Genomic DNA, 16,188 nt, shown 5'->3' with positions numbered 1-16,188 from the left:
TCGAAATTCTCGAATTAAATATTCCACGTACAAAGTGCTCGAAACTCTATGAAATTCTAATAATTGAAAAACTTCTAAAGTCCGAGGGTAATGCTTGAAACCTAGAAAAACTCCATAAAGCTTGATAATTCTGATATTTTTATAATTCGTTCAACGTGAAGGTATATTTAGAATTTTTAAATTAACAAGCTTGGCCAGTATTCAAGTAAAATATTTGAAAAATAATAATTTAAACGATATATCATTACCTTATCTGGCTGGATATCATTTTTTTACAACAACACAAACCCTAAATGATAGAAAATATTTTTATTTGCGTCATAATGTGCAGAATGTCCTGTTCGAAAAGACGAAAAACACGAAGGATGTCGGTAAAAGGAACATGTAAAAAAATCTTGGATTTTTCAGACCGGATTGCCACCCACCTACGAGGAATACCTGTGTCATAAATACGCCATGATATCGCGATCTCATACACCACCTCCTCCATGGTCAGATTCTACGACAGCGACGACGACACCTACGGCACCAAACGTTCAGACGCGTCGCGAATTGTTGGCCAGTCAGCCCGAACTCAGAGAATATTTGGCGCAGTTGTCGCTTTCTCAGAACAACGAGAGATCCATTGGCCATCACCACCACCATCAGGGAACCGTTCTGCGAGATAGCAGCTACCTCTCGAACCAGCAAGTCTCGAGGGAGCAAGTGAGGACGCAACAACGTCCACGAGCTATGCCTCCCAGGTGAGTTTTCAAAGACGCGCGAGAAGGGCATACGTTTCACTGGTGAGGAAGGAAGTCACGAAATAATTCAGACGCTCGTACTGAACGGCAACGTGCCTTACAACTCCCTGGGCTATCGTAATGGGTGGATGCGTTACGAGTACAAATCGCTAGACGCAGTGCTTTTCTGATTTAACACGAATCGAATCGTTCACGCGAGGAGATTTACGTTTATCACGCGATTTTCTAAGTTTCGTTGATACTTTCGTGTCTAAGGAACAAAATATGCCCATCTATAGTATTTTTTACATTTTATTACGATTTTGACAGAAAATAGAAGATCTTTGTACTCGAAATCAATTTGAAATTCTATTCTATTCTTCTTCTGAACTATTCATTTCCTTTTTCCTCCAAGAATCGACATTTGTTTTTAATTCGATACGATATTCCATATCATTTTATTCCATCAACTATTTCTCACGTTGCTATTGGACGGGTTAAGAAATCTGAATATTCCTCCCCTCGAAGACGATTACACGATTATGCAATTTTTCGAGCGACACGCGATTCCCAAGAAGATTAATCTCACGCACGATTTCAGATCCCAAAGCGAGAGCCGTGTGCAGCAGCAAAGAATCGCGACGATGTACGAGGATGGCGCGTTCTGCATGGAAACGACCGCGTTGCAATCAGCATTCGAGAACGGGATAGCCCTGTGCAGCTTGATGTAAGCCACAGTGAAGATCCGCGTAGCGATCCGGAACGGAACATAACTAGAGAATTGCCCGATTCGAAAAATCGAGGCGTCTCTATTCGCGACCGTTAGAAGAGAAGAATTTCATCGTGGATGCAACGAAGCCCGTCAAGGTTCCGGCGACAAATCCCTCGATCGACTTTGGTATAATCGATCACGCCCCTCGATTCCTTTTTCTTTTTTCCTCCTTTTAACTTGCTATTCCTTTCATCGTGTCCGGGTAGAATTAGAAACGTGAAAAGTTTCGAACTAGCACGACTATCGTGAAATGACCGATAATTAAGTGTAACTTTTTCGCTCGACTTTATCCAGAGGAGAAACAAAATCGATGGACGTCCACGAGCACGAAAGGGATTTCGAAAGTTGGGCGAGCGTTCGGAATTTTTTAAGGCTAGTTGGAAACTTCCCAGACGGCCGGAAGTCGCCGGAGATCCTCCAAGTTTTTCCAACCATGCTGGACTTAATCTGTTGGAGGAACGTGGGGAAACTTCCGAGAAACCGCGAGGATCTCGAGGAAACTGTCAACGTTATCCACGCAAAAAATCCCGAGAACGCTCGAAACTTTCGAGCTTGCTCTCCACGACATCGTCTAGCGCTTCTCCGTCGAAATTCTGGACGTTCATAGAACCCCCGTTGGTGTCTTTAACGGGGAAGACTATTCGCTAAGGATGGCTTCAGACGGCTCGACTAAGTGGTCGATCAGTGAGAAATTTTAGTAAGTCGCTTTGTGTAAATGCAAATTTAATCGACTGGCTTAATCGATTGCAACGATCGTCCGGTAAAAAACCGTAGTTGAGATCTAAAAAAGTAGGTTTCACTCACCTGCGTATCTAAATTTTTGTGTTTGTATACGAAAACTTTACCCATCACTCGATCCTTAATCGACTTTCGACTGAACTAGCCTAAATTTTCACTTACACAAAGCGACTTCTTACTTGCCATTTCACATACTCAGTCGACTCGACTGTAGTCACCCTAAGTGATGAGATTCTGTGTTCTTCGCACAAATCTTTCTTCGAGCAAATAACCTAGTGTATGTAATACGTTGGTTCATAAGTTGTGCTGTTCTATTTATTAGAAATTTGATATGAAGTACCGCCGCTGTCTTTTATCGTATTTTGTGATCCGAAAACTTTTAATTTTTTTATACCTAAGCTACCACACCTATTTGATAAAAATAGTATGTAGAAACTTTTGATAAATATTTCCCCTCTGGAACTTAAAAAACCATCTGTTATATTCTTTTGTCTCGTAGATTATATTCTCAGTTGCTATTTTTCTTTTTTTAATTCGACTACTTGATGTGGTCTTTCTGTTACTATTGCTAAATATTTGAATCGATACAATATATACGGCAGTAGCAACGCGCGTGTTAAACTAATTAGAAAAATCGAAAATAATTATCTAACAAAATATATAATTTGATAAGTAGAAAAGAATACTGCATTGACAATTGATAATAAACGGGGAGCAGAACTTATGAAACGACCAAATCGATATACATCGTGTTACTTGATTCTATTCCAAAGGATGGTACGAATCGAAAATTCCAGAGCTCACAGTACGTACGAATGACAATTGCATTCGCTATTCACGGATCACAAGTGCGACGGAACGTTTGTAGATAATTCAGCTACGAGCAAGCAATCGACGAATAATTTAGAATGAAGCTCTTACTCGCAGTACTTGACGTCTCATCTTCGGTAATCGATCGATCGTTCTGTGAACCGAAAACGAAATATTTCGCCATTGCCTTTGTCCTTTCTGGCTAGTCCAGGCCTTATGCGCGCCTAACGAAACGGGAGAAAAGGAAGAATACCTTTCGTTCCGTGTCTTCTTATAGCAATTAAAACCTGGGTACTCTTACACAATCGAACTAGTATTATTAGTGAAATTTTACATGTCACAAATTGCAAATTCCAAGTACTAAATTAATATCTAATTTGAACAATATAATTAATAATGCCATATTATTAACGCTGGAGCTACGAAAGTAATGAGAATGATCAGTTTATAATTTTTCAAATTTTAAGGATTTATCCCATTTGGGATATTAATGTCTTTTTGTAAAATATAAAAGCTCGTTTTCCTCTTTGCATTATAAATATGTATTCTTCCAAGTAGCTTTCATTTTTATTTCTTTGATACAAGCTCCATACGTTTAGCGTGAATATATCGTATAAATTCTCTCTTATAAAGATAAAAACTTTAATTGAATTAAACGAGCGAAGTTCCGCGAATAAATTTTACAATTTAGAACTCGTTCGAGACGTAAAACTTTAAATTGTAAAGGAAAACCTACCTACAATTTGTAACTTATTAATTTATTAATAATATTAATTGTTAGATTATCATGTAAGAGAACCTTGGTCATACTGACTTCCATTTTTCTATAATTTTCATAAATACGTAGAACTCGTTACTAGAAACGAAAGCGTAGATTTTTAATTAGAAATTAAACGAAGGGAGATGCAACGACTTCGGAATGAATCGAGGAAGCACAATGTTCGCGTAGACCTAATTTTACAGGCGTTATAGATCGTTTGTTCTTTGTTTTAATACGGTGATCTCGCTAGAGAGTTCTATTTTTTCTATGGCTTTTACGCGTGCATGTTCTGATTCCTATCGCGATTACGAGTACGTACACCTAGATTTATACAAACGTTGCACGTAATTTGAACGGTACTAGTCATTCTGCTGTTGGATTATCTAATGTTTGTATTACGAGTGTAACGTGACACCACATCATCGATGAGCTAATAGGGTAATGCACGGTTGCATCCAATCGTTTATGTAAATGGGCTTATAATTTTGCATTAGGCATTTAGACGTCGCTGTATATGGATGCTATGGATTTTTTGATGAACGAAAAGATTAATGCTGGATTCAGTGTAGGAATTATATTATTTATAGTCTCGATAATTTTACCCATTTTACATTAAAGACCAACGAAAGCAGCATATTTTACAAAGTTTGCATTCAATGGATTCGAGCCTCGATTGCGAGGAAGTTGATTCAATCGTCGGTTGATTCAATGAATGAAACCTCGAAAAAGAATTTAACAGGCCCTCGATGGTCGTTTCGAAATGAAATTCAAATTCGTGTTCACTGTCGATCCTGTTTTATCGATAAACAAATTATCCAAGCAAACACTGTGTTCACTACAAATACATTGACTGTCGCCACATTAAGTTCATTTTTCATGTTTCTTGGTAAATGTCCTTCTTTCCATTCGTCAAAATTATCGTGAAAACAACCACGTGGTTTGTTTCCAACGATCGAAAATGCGACGAGTATTATATTAGGTTGTGTAATAAGTTTGAACTGTCGTATATCTTTAAAAAATTGTCAAAAATATTTTATTTTTTAATTTTAACCATTACCCGTTTAACAAAATCTCCGTATATTGAAACTTAACACATATTTCATGTATTGCGAGAATTAACGAAGCTGTGGTGATTTCAGTTATAAATAGTTTGTTTACTAAAGACAGCCCTGATTTTCGTTCTGACTTTATATCATTAAATTATACAAACTAAGCAATATATCCCTGTTGCTTCTCGGCTTTATCGTATGTCCATTCATTATCGCTCATATATGCAATATAGTTAGAAATATTTCTGAAAACTATTAATGTCTATGAAAATATCAAGAAATTTCATTACAAGTTTCTTTAACTCTCTGAATATTATAACAAATATTTGACCGTAGATATTTCATATATTTTTATATATACAAACTATATCAAATATTCTGCATATTTTTATATATTTCAATTTTCAGCAAATGTATAAACATCCACAGTCCACTTATTACACAATCTGGTAGATTTTCATTCAAAGTTTTCGTTCTTTTCCTGAATGAAACGTTCAATATCTGCGAATTATCCTAGTTCGTTACAGTTATAGTTTCGATTTAAAGGCACTATAGGTGTGCGAAAGAAACCAAAGGACATTAAAAATTTCTATAGGAAATAGAAAAACGTGTCGATCTTTACTGTCATGTTGTATATATTCGCATATCTAATCGTAAAACATAAAGAGTTAAGATATTATTATCAAACATAGTGTCCTTGAATTTCGTTCGGGTACGCAATCCCAAGCAATGTAAGCTAAATACGTGAACGATACGAATTTATCGGAAACATTTCGTTTCACATGATTCTGTAACAATACTCAAGTGTTTCGTCACAGCAAATACACTGTAAGGTTCAGAAGTATGCGTTGACGAAATTTTAACGAATGTTCACGGAACGACGCCGTAGAACATCAATTATCCAGACATTGTATTACCAAATGAAAATTTATTCGTAATTAATACATATGTTACGCGCACTAATAACTCTGTCATTGCACGTTCATTGCTTGTTATTCGAAAAAGGGGCTCTATATACAATCATATCTTGACACGTACTTCGACGTATTCGATGCTTCTTGAATTTCCTGTCGAACTATCTTGACCTATCACAAATCTAGACTGTTCCCATACACACGCTTATACATAATCTCACATATTCTAACTTTTCCGGATAGCTATCAACAATATCCAGATAAATGGCGTTCCTCTGCGCTCGTAAGATCCATCGATCAAATGTATTGAAAATACATAATATCACAGTATCGATTAAACGATTCAGTTAAATACTCGAGACATGGATTTTTTCTATGCGAATCGCTTCCAGCCCCCCCCCTTACCTTCGATCTCTATATCAGCAAAGAAAAGAGGTAACTTAATTCGACGAGAAATGAAAAATCGTCGTACTGCTCTGGGCGCGACTAATTGTCTTCGTTAGCGGTAATCGCAATTCCCGTGGATAATTACAATAATTAATCGTGTAAAGTTATCGAGCCACTCGACGTACCACATTAGACCATAGGAAGACTCAGTAATTAAGTAAACTACGGCGCTCTAGGCGTTCGAACCTACGAACCTAGGCTGTCCTAACGACATACAAAGCAGAAAGTAGCGTATAAATTAAAGTCGGTGTGTTGTAAAAGGAAAAAAGAAAAAAAAACGATAGAAGAGACGTGCCTATGTTGCAACGTATTATATTAACGTTGTTTCACATCGGCACGTTTATCGTATTTAGAACAACGTTCCGACATATTCGATGTAATTTAGAAGAGCGAATGGTCTTGTCTGTTGATTTATAGAGTTTAGGAGTTCCCATTGCCGCAGAATGCGTGCATTCTGTTATCCTTAACGAAGCGTTCCGCCTTGGTAATCTAAAAATAATTGTAAATATTTGACGAAGGTCGTGCATCCATTGGGACGCTCTTTTTAGATTTAGAAAAGTTGTTTTTTTACGTCGTCTCTTTGGAATAATGACTCGCCATATTTTCATTTGGAAGTTTACTGCGTATATAGGTAACTATCAGTATCTTCTTGCACAATTGGACTAATGTTATTATAATCGACTGTGGATTTTTATGCATTCGTGGGAAAAGAAGATGCAAAAATGTTACGAGAGGATTATAAAGCAGATGTTATTAAGAATTTAACGATGGCATTCCGCGGATCGTAAGTAGGTCTAGTGGAACGAGGTGGATGTACGATAGTCGCTAAGAACACGTAAAACGTGACTCGTTAGTGTATTATTGCCATACTCTCGTGAGCATCTAACGTACACTCGAGTAACGAAGCGATTCGACGATTCGGAATCCGTATTTTACGTTGAAAAAATGCGAATGATTAAAAGGTGCTTGAAATTTAGCGTCGTAAACGATGATTCGAGTTCGGGAATGTCTCCGATCACGTTTCTTTTTGTGACAGATCATTTCTGTCTTGTTGTAATGAAATACATCACTTAATGTATCATTTTCAATAGTTGTTTTTATTACTAAACAATTTTATCGTTGATAAACAAAACGAAAAGAAAGAATTATGCGATAAGGAATTAAAGTAATATCTGTCAATCACCATTTGCTACGAATACCTGTCAATCCTTTTTCTACTCGAACGACGAATTGCTTCCAAACAATATTCAACAGCTTCTTCGTCAATCGTTATATCATCTCGTTAAAAAATCAATATTTCAGTTGATAAATAATTCACGATACGTATAGTCGGTGTTACAACACGTTACGGGCGCACGGTGAACTCTGACTTTTCGCACGGATCGATGTGGATACCGCTACGAATAATCCACGAATCTCTCAGTGATCCACAGTGTTTACCCGATCGATCGCTGTAATCTCGAGCAACGCAGCATACGCAAATGAAACGTCATCGGCACTCGAGGGATTAATAACTCATTTCCTTAATATGAAATCCCGAAAATCGCAAATAATTTCGCTGTAAAATTAATACGGCGAAAGGATAACGAAATCAGCGTGTCGTCAATTCTCCGCCGTATTGACGGACATAGAAATAAACGTTCAACGCATAGAGTTCAATGCATAGAGTCGACGAATGATGTTCGGTTTATTAGAAAAACGAACGAATTCGTGTTCGAACGAACTCGAGACGGTGTTTAGCGTTACAAAGAATGAAAAAGCGGAGAAAAAAAATAATGCAGTCGCGTAGATTTAGTACTTCGTGGTGCTTCTCCTGTTCAAACGATCTAACGTTAGCTAACATTAACCTCGTCGAGTTTCAAGCGTGTGATTCTCCTATGCGCTGTCGAGCATTCTTCGACCATGAAAACAGTTTAATCTCCTTTCGAGTTGCTTCCACGAGGCTTGAGAGCACAAACTGTGCAAGAGTCTTGACTTCCAAGACTAAACAGAAACGCGAAACTGACAAAGCACTCGTTACGAGGTGAACGAGAAGAATTGCATTCAGTGGTATATAATTAATATATAATTAATCCTGCTACGTTCTTTCCATCACTCTCGAGTGAATCGTGTTTCTTCATCTTTAAAAGCCTCTTTTATTCTTCCCATAAATAGTTATATAATAATATTATATATAATATATACATAATAATTATAATATTATTACGTTCTTAGCTATTATTATTTATATATATTATTATTATTTATTATTATTACATATATTATATATAATAATCCTTCGGATTAATTGATTGAATCACTTGCATTATTTCTATTATAAAAATTATAACCGAATTTTATAAAAATTAATCTGGTACAACTACTTTGTTTGATGATATATATATATATATATATATATATATATATATATATATATATATATATATATATACATTTGTCCCTTAAGATCTTTACAATTGAAACGTGAGATTATAAAGTAAAAATTGAAAGATCGTAGCAGGACTAAAATTATTCTTCGCGTTTATAATAACGACAGCGACAGGAAAATCGTCTCTTCAGATGATACATGTACGTCTAAGCGCACACAGTTTATCGTTCACGCGATAAAGAGATAATAAATGTAAAAGAAGGTGTAACAATGATGCGTCGAAGGGGATTTATTTCTCGGAGCATCTTGACTTCCAGCGTAATTAACCGCAGGGGGAATGGAACCCAGGACTGCCAAAGAGCGCGAAACTTCTAAAATGCATAGGTTCTCCCGCACGAGATTAATTCGTGTCAATTTGCGTGTTTCAACCGTCGTTTAAACGAGAAAGCTCGCATTGCATCGTATGTATGGAATCGTTTCGTCGAGCGTACGAAATTGAATATTTTTCGGTGTTTGAATTGTGAAACTCTTCGCTTGTCGGCGTTTATAAACACCTTACGCTTATTAAGTAATCGTTTATCTTTAATTATCTTGTTTATTAGTCTTGAACGTGAATCTTGCGTGAAACGAGTTGCGAAATGAAAAGTTTCCTTTTTCCTCGGTTGCATTGTTTACGATTCTCCTAAAATAGCGCGGAAATCTTATCGTCCGAACATTGTCTTGTGAGTAAAGCATGCACAATGCAAGCAACCAGGCGATTGGTGAGCGTAACGTATCGTTTCTCTGAATTTGAATTTGACTGAACGAAATTTTCTAATTTAATCCGAAACCGTAAGCGAAGACGAAACGAGAGAAATCGTTCAACGAGAATATGAGCGAAAGTGAAAAATGGTCAAGTGTTTCCATACAAAGTACGAGATAAGAGACGTAGCGTTGTAAACTAAATAAGAAAAAGACGAAAAGAAAAAAAAAAGAGAACAGAATCTACGATGGTATTTAGTAGACGCATTACTCCGATATAGAAATATTTTTCTCATCATTGTGTATATCTCCTACTAATTTCCGTGAATGTTGATCTATCTCCTGCCCTTGTGCACAATGGCACACGATAGATACTTGGAGGAGGAAATAGTGGCGGAGGGAAAAGCAACGTTCACAAGTAACGAGAAACTTAATTACAACGTTCTATCGGTACCGCGTTCGAACGAGAAATTAAACAAAGCTGAACCGCTATGTCATATTGTATGTTGTGTATATTATGAATGTTTAGAGGACCAAGAAATATAATGTACCGATGTAAAGCGTACCATTTATTCCCCTTTTATTCCTCTTTATATCCCAAAGAATTCAAACGAAATATAATAATTCCCGAGTTTTTAAGAAAATCCCAATGATTTTTGAAATTTCTCGTTGTTCGCACAAGTGTAAATTCCTAATACTGAGATGTACGTTTGCAGCACGACGTTGAACGATATCGTCGTGGTAAGCGTAACGCGCTTTTCACTTGTACATATAGGAGAAACCAAAAGGTACAGTCGCGAAATGGGCACGAAAAAACGAGTGCTAGATGGAACGATGTAAGATGATCAGGAAGGCGTGACTTAAATACCTTAACCCGCAACCGCAGACACACCGAACGTATCTAATTTCACGGTGTCTAATTAAAGAATGAAACACCTCTTGCAATAACCCAGACGGTTCCCGTGAGTATACGCCGACTCAATTGGGACGATGCTCCGAAAAGCTGATTTATCGACCTTGCACGCGCTTCCTTTGCTTTTAACTCGACAAATACATCGTGCCCGATGAAAGCTAAGCTTTACAGTCTATGTAGTCTATACGTATATTAATAGAAGCATATATAATTTTTGAAAAAATAAAAATATTGCATGAGATACATATACACAGGCTCACGAAATTATTCGACATATTATTTATCACGAAATTATCACACAACACGATACAAATTTCCACCGAACTACAAACTTTTACATGCGTGTAGAATTTTCTGTTTCAGTTTGGACGAGCTGTAGACACGCGTTTTTTCTCTGTTAACCGCTCCGAGACCGATGTTACGCGAGCTTTATTAATACATTTAATGTTACTTTCCGATACGACATCGGATTATTCTACGTCGTTAATATGCCGGTTGCCGATCAAACGAACGAGAGATCGCGTGTCAAATGATGCGAACCGATGCAACAGCTCGATGAGAAGAAACAATTAAAGCCTCGTTATCGTCTTTGCATATCGACATTACAAATAAAGATCGTCACCGGGGATAATTAAGCATGAATTGCGCGTTTTCACGTGACTCGCTGCTTATTGCATCGATTAATTGTACTTGGCACGATAGTCCTGTATTAGCAACGCGGTGAACCGGTGCGCGATGCCGCGGTGAAATTATAATACACGCTGATAGTTAATTCGTCATCGTTATTTGAATTCCGCTTCAAACGAGAACAAACGTGTGAAACAGTGCATGAATTAGAATCTCGTGTGCATGGTTTTCGGGTATTAATGAGTGATTCGTAATATTGCTTTCAACATAGAATAGTAATGAGATTGTTGATTTATTGCTAGGCAAAGAATATTTATATTTTCATACGTTATATCATATAGCTTATTCAATATTTTATAATTTATATTCTATTTATAAATTATATTTTACAGTTTATATTTGAATTTCCTTTCGATCGAACGTAGGTAATATTTTTATCTTATACTAAATTCGACTGAATCCAGTTCAATGCCTGAAATAACAAGTTGAAAGTCATTCTACATTTAGAGTGTTTTGAACTATAATAAATGTATTTTTAAATCCTACGTTATAAACAGAAAGAATAGAAATTCGTAGAATTTATAACATTTAAACATTTCATCATCCACTACAATTATGCGACGCGATATTGATTTCGTAATAAATCTATTTCACAAATATAGCGATGTGCTTGTGCTTATATTCGCAGTTTAAGTATCAAAAGATGATAAAACATTAACATTAAAGATACGTTTCTTTCGTCGATTTAAGGAACGACTTCATAAAATTTCTTTATTCTATTACTGTAAAAAGAGAACGTAGGAACTTGATACACTTAATACAGATATTTAATGGCGTAATGCATAAAAGGACGGCAGCGCACGGAAAAATTCGTCGTAAGACTAAGAGTATCGGGAAAACTGAAATTAGCCTTGGTCTTTGATCTTTACGTCTAATCGCGTAATTATCGCGGTTTGCAATTCCAAAACCTTCATACTGTATAAGATTAATGTTGGGTCAAATTTCACAATTTCGAGATCTTCACACACATACACACACACACACACAAAACACTATATATACTTATAACATGTCTTTGAACAAAAATCATCTAACAAATAGAATATCAAACGTAATTATTATACATTAAAGTCCAGCGACTTTGACACCGTTGGATACACGAAAGATTCTTTCTTCGAGCGGAAGTTCACCAATGAGGTATCTCTCTAAGCTCTGCCTCGCCATAGAAGAGTGTCCAGTGCCAATGAACGGCAAAGTCGCGTCTCTGCCAGCGTATTCAAGAATCACGTCTGATCCACCAGGATGGTTCTTCAACAACTCTGTGCAATCGTAAACAAAATCGTGTATCACGATCCAACAATTGTTAGCAGTGTCATGCCACGCAACTTCGTCCAAGCTAATCATCCTCAGTTGTTGGTTTGGATGTTGGTTTTCGGTCTTGATACACGACGCCAAGTCTTCCTTAGATTTTTTCCATGGTTTCTTGTTAGATTGTTCGGAAGACTCCTCGCATTCTTGGTTTTCCAAGTCAAGGAAATCGCCTTCTTGAGATTTATTGTCCCTGAAATCCAGAGACTGGAAGGTTAGACCGAGGAGATCCATGCTTTTGGTCGCTGCGTTGCTACGTCTAAAAAGAAACACGATCGATGGCTCGCACCACTTCGTTATGTTCGAGAGAACTTAATGATAACTCACGATCATTGGCTGACGCAACATCGCAATAGAAATGAGCGTTAGATAGCTGAAGAGATTTCACGTATTTCAGATGCGAAGTTTTGTGAAATAACAATAACAAGAAAGTTTATGCGGTGGCAAATAAGACGCGATTAGGCCTCTCGTAAGGATGCAGATTAATTACACTCGAATTGAAATTGAAATAGCGATGACGACAAAGAATTTAAAGAATAAATTCCGGTTTGCTCAATTAATTTGCTTCTAATCACCATCTATTTCTTATTCGAATAAATTAGAGTTTGAATAAGAAGAAATACAGATTTTTGTTGAAACGCGGCTCGGTTCTGAAGAAAATGCACCGCGTTTAATCTTACACGCGATTAATCGTACGTGTTCCTTTGGCAGAATCCAGAGGTAGACTAGATACTAATTGTATATGACTCATGAACATTAATAAATTTCGGTAGGGTTAGAGGTTATCGAGTTTGTTTCTTCATGAATTCAGCGAAATCTCGCAAGAGATCCACAAATATTTTTCTTCTATTGAAGTATTTAATTTGAAATAATTAATAACTTGAAATTATACGAATTCGATGCAATTTGAAAAAATTCAATCCCCTAAAGAAGAAGAGATTCTCTACGATCAATAAAATAAAGTTATGACGAAGAAAATGAAAGAAGTAAATGGAAGACTCAATGTGTCTGATAGAACATTTCTCGATAATCTCGTGAATTTGCTTAATTGTTTTAAAACGAAGATAAATCTTGTCACTTAAAAAATAATAAATTCAACGTTCGATACTTTCTCACTTGATGTAATTTCCATTTGATATTTCATATCGCACATGCAGTGAAGAATATCATTTTTTAAATTTAGTCGTAAAACTAGCGAGGCTTTTTTTATGGCTATGACTACAAAATAAACGATACACTTAGATTTACTATCTAACTGTTATCAGATTTATCGTCGAAAATCGATTTTTATTAAATTTACGATTGATCGAAAAATCAACAATAGTGATTACTTTCGTTCATGCTCCCGATTTTTCTCCATTCCCTTTAACTATTTACACGAGTTCTCACCTATGAGACACTGCACGCAGTACTGGACACTGCCTAGAAATCAATCGGGGGCAAGGGAAAATAATTCTATTACCGGTTGAAATCCGATGCATACAAGTTAGTTGTTCCCTGACTAGACTTTGCCTTGGCTATCCAATGGCGTAGCGATTCAATGTTCGTGATAAATTATGAATTTAATTATTTAATCAAACCATCTGATCTAATTAAGTTAATTTCTGATCCATTTTCGTATTTTTACGAATATTTTAAAACATGGATTATTGGTCAAAAGTTCCGTAGAAATTAAGAATTTTAAAAAAAGTCACCTTAAAATTCAGTAATATTAGAAAATTCCTTCAGGAAAGATTTACGAAAAGAAAAGAAATGACTATTGATAAATGTAGCGTTTCAAAGAAATATCTGCCTCGAGTTCTGCTACTTTAGAAAATTATTTCGTTAGAAATTTATCGAAAGAAGATAAAGTGCTCGATAGCGCTTACTTTGTTATTTTAAAAAAATAATCGGTTTAGGTTTTTCTTTTCTTCTTATGAAATTATTTCGTTTGAAATTAATCGAAATACAGGAAACTACTATCGATAATTGTAATATTATTCGATAGGAATTTTAATTAGTAATAAAATTAAAACAAATCTCGATATGGATACAATTGGGAAAATAATTTCAAATTTTTCACCTGTATTGGGAATCGATTTTTGAGTATACAAACATATTTTATAACGTAAACGTGAATTTATTCTTGAGTTCTTACTTTCTGTTAGTGTCAACCGTTGCATTCAACTTTGCAGGAGAAAGTACATCAAAGTATCTTTATCAGCGAGATTTCTCACATTTCTTAGAGAAACACGTGAAATTATGTAATCCTCAAGAAATGTATTATATTTTTTTATACGTTTTTATCGAATACAAAGATTTGTCACTAAAATGTACATATGTTGCTACTGACTTCTTGTTCGTGAGATAAATCTGGTTCACATTTAGCTACGTCAATGATAGCGTGTAATCTGACAAGTTAGCGGTTATGCGATGGTAGAAATAGAAACACCATAAATTACGATACAGCTTTTTGAAGCGTAGATATGTCGATGAATGATAGCTGATTTAGGAATGTAACGTTTTATTCTTATGCTTATTAACAACTAATTAACTATATTATAAATACATATGTAATTAGCTTCTCAGCTCCGTTAATTATCTATAATCTGATTTTTATTCGCTCATAAGAGGATAAGATTTTAATTCTCATGTTTCATTAGGATGATTATTATAAGAACATAGCACTGTGATAAATAAAAAATAATAGTGATAAATATGTAAAAGGTTATACCTTTTATAAGAAGAACGATTCACTTCGTAATGAAACAAATCGATAGCGATATTACGATTTATGATAATGTCAAACATAATCAATGTCGTAGATTTTAGTTATCTCGAACGATATTTTCTCTTGTAAATTAGCATACGTAACAACGACGAGATAAACTCCAAATTTTTAACTGTTTCCGTAAGATATAATATTCGAAATAAAAATTTACACCGATTCTACTACTAAATATGTATATTAATTGGACAACGATCGAATTACTTAACTATCGCAACAAACGCAATACTGAAAGCGTTTTTCGACAATAAGGATCAACCAATGTTTAAAATATTAAATATATTTCTATAGTGTATTAATATAGTTTACAATGTCATCTATGCATCTTAGAAAAACAAGCAGTGAGAGGGCGTAAAAAGGATGAGAAATGAGAAGAAACATGATAATAAGTAAGGACAGAGTAAGAGAGGAATACAGTCGGTATTTCAGTTCGTGTAACAAAATTTATAGTATGATAATATTTATTATGTATCTCATGTGCACATTTAACTGAGGGTAACTTTCGATGGTAAAATTCGATATTCCAAAGAACATGATCGCCAATCACAGATGAGATGCAGTGCATACGAACACAACAACGGTGGATATCTATTCGAGCTTGGATTTAATGTCGATATTTAACTGTCCGTCGATACAGACGATGTTACCAGCCGCCCTGTGCTGACATCTTGCCAGCAGACGGCAAAATTTGTTTAACAACGATTAATAAACGATATTGTTTCTGAAGAATCCTGTACACTATAAATAAGAAAACAGAATCGTAGTATTCATAGATATTTACTTAAGGATAAAAAATCCTATGTCATTGATAAATTCAAACTTATAATTTAAGAAATAAAAGTGTTTCGTACTTTTCATAGCGAATGTAATTTTATCGTAAAATGAAACAATAAGCTACGGTCAACGAGCTCACGTGATCAAGATTCCAAGAATTTGTCTAATATTTAAATTGCTCGATCACGAAAAAGATATATTCGTAAATTTATCTGATGCATTGTTATACGGAAGATACGACAATGTGACGGATGAACCATTTCTCTTGTCGATAGTCGAATCTATTGAATTTTACGAAGCGTATTACAGAAGTAATTGCCTTCGATTTTCCAGTAAACGCTGCCACACCTCGATTTTCCATCCAGTGGTCACATATTGTATCCTACATTCGAAATATGTACTACATAGTTAGCTCGAC

At 35.6% G+C, this 16,188-nt stretch overlaps 2 protein-coding genes across 4 annotated transcripts in view; one reads left to right on the top strand and one right to left on the bottom strand.

The window, feature by feature from the left end:
• The window catches only part of LOC126864234 (uncharacterized), a 106,837-nt gene extending 97,240 nt beyond the window's left edge, over nt 1-9,597 (top strand). For all 3 annotated transcript variants that reach the window (XM_050615366.1, XM_050615367.1, XM_050615365.1), the window contains 2 exons: nt 409-743; nt 1,324-9,597. In XM_050615366.1, the coding sequence (XP_050471323.1) occupies nt 409-743; nt 1,324-1,453 (465 nt within the window). In that variant the 3' untranslated portion in view covers nt 1,454-9,597. The remainder of the gene's footprint in view (nt 1-408; nt 744-1,323) is intronic.
• A 2,362-nt stretch (nt 9,598-11,959) lies between these two features.
• Nucleotides 11,960-14,318, bottom strand: LOC126864244 (uncharacterized). The gene is made up of 2 exons (XM_050615387.1): nt 13,561-14,318; nt 11,960-12,422 (listed from the first exon to the last, which is right to left on the bottom strand). Exons 1-2 carry the CDS (start codon nt 13,587-13,589, stop codon nt 11,987-11,989), a joined length of 465 nt encoding a protein of 154 aa, XP_050471344.1. The 5' UTR covers nt 13,590-14,318; the 3' UTR covers nt 11,960-11,986.
• Between the last annotated feature and the right edge of the window lie 1,870 nt (nt 14,319-16,188).

This window comes from Bombus huntii, chromosome 3, assembly GCF_024542735.1.
Source record: "Bombus huntii isolate Logan2020A chromosome 3, iyBomHunt1.1, whole genome shotgun sequence".
Classification (NCBI taxonomy): Eukaryota; Metazoa; Arthropoda; class Insecta; order Hymenoptera; family Apidae; genus Bombus; species Bombus huntii.
Note: the sequence above shows the minus strand (reverse complement) of the source record. Positions and strands in the feature narration are given on the sequence as shown.

Bases quoted from the DNA above. Each gene is read 5' to 3' on its own strand.
- LOC126864244 (XM_050615387.1), bottom strand. From the start codon at position 13,589: ATGGAGAAAAATCGGGAGCATGAACGAAA. The intron at 12,423-13,560 runs GTAATCACTATT...TCTGGATTTCAG, and splicing joins AATCGGGAGCATGAACGAAA to GGACAATAAATCTCAAGAAG.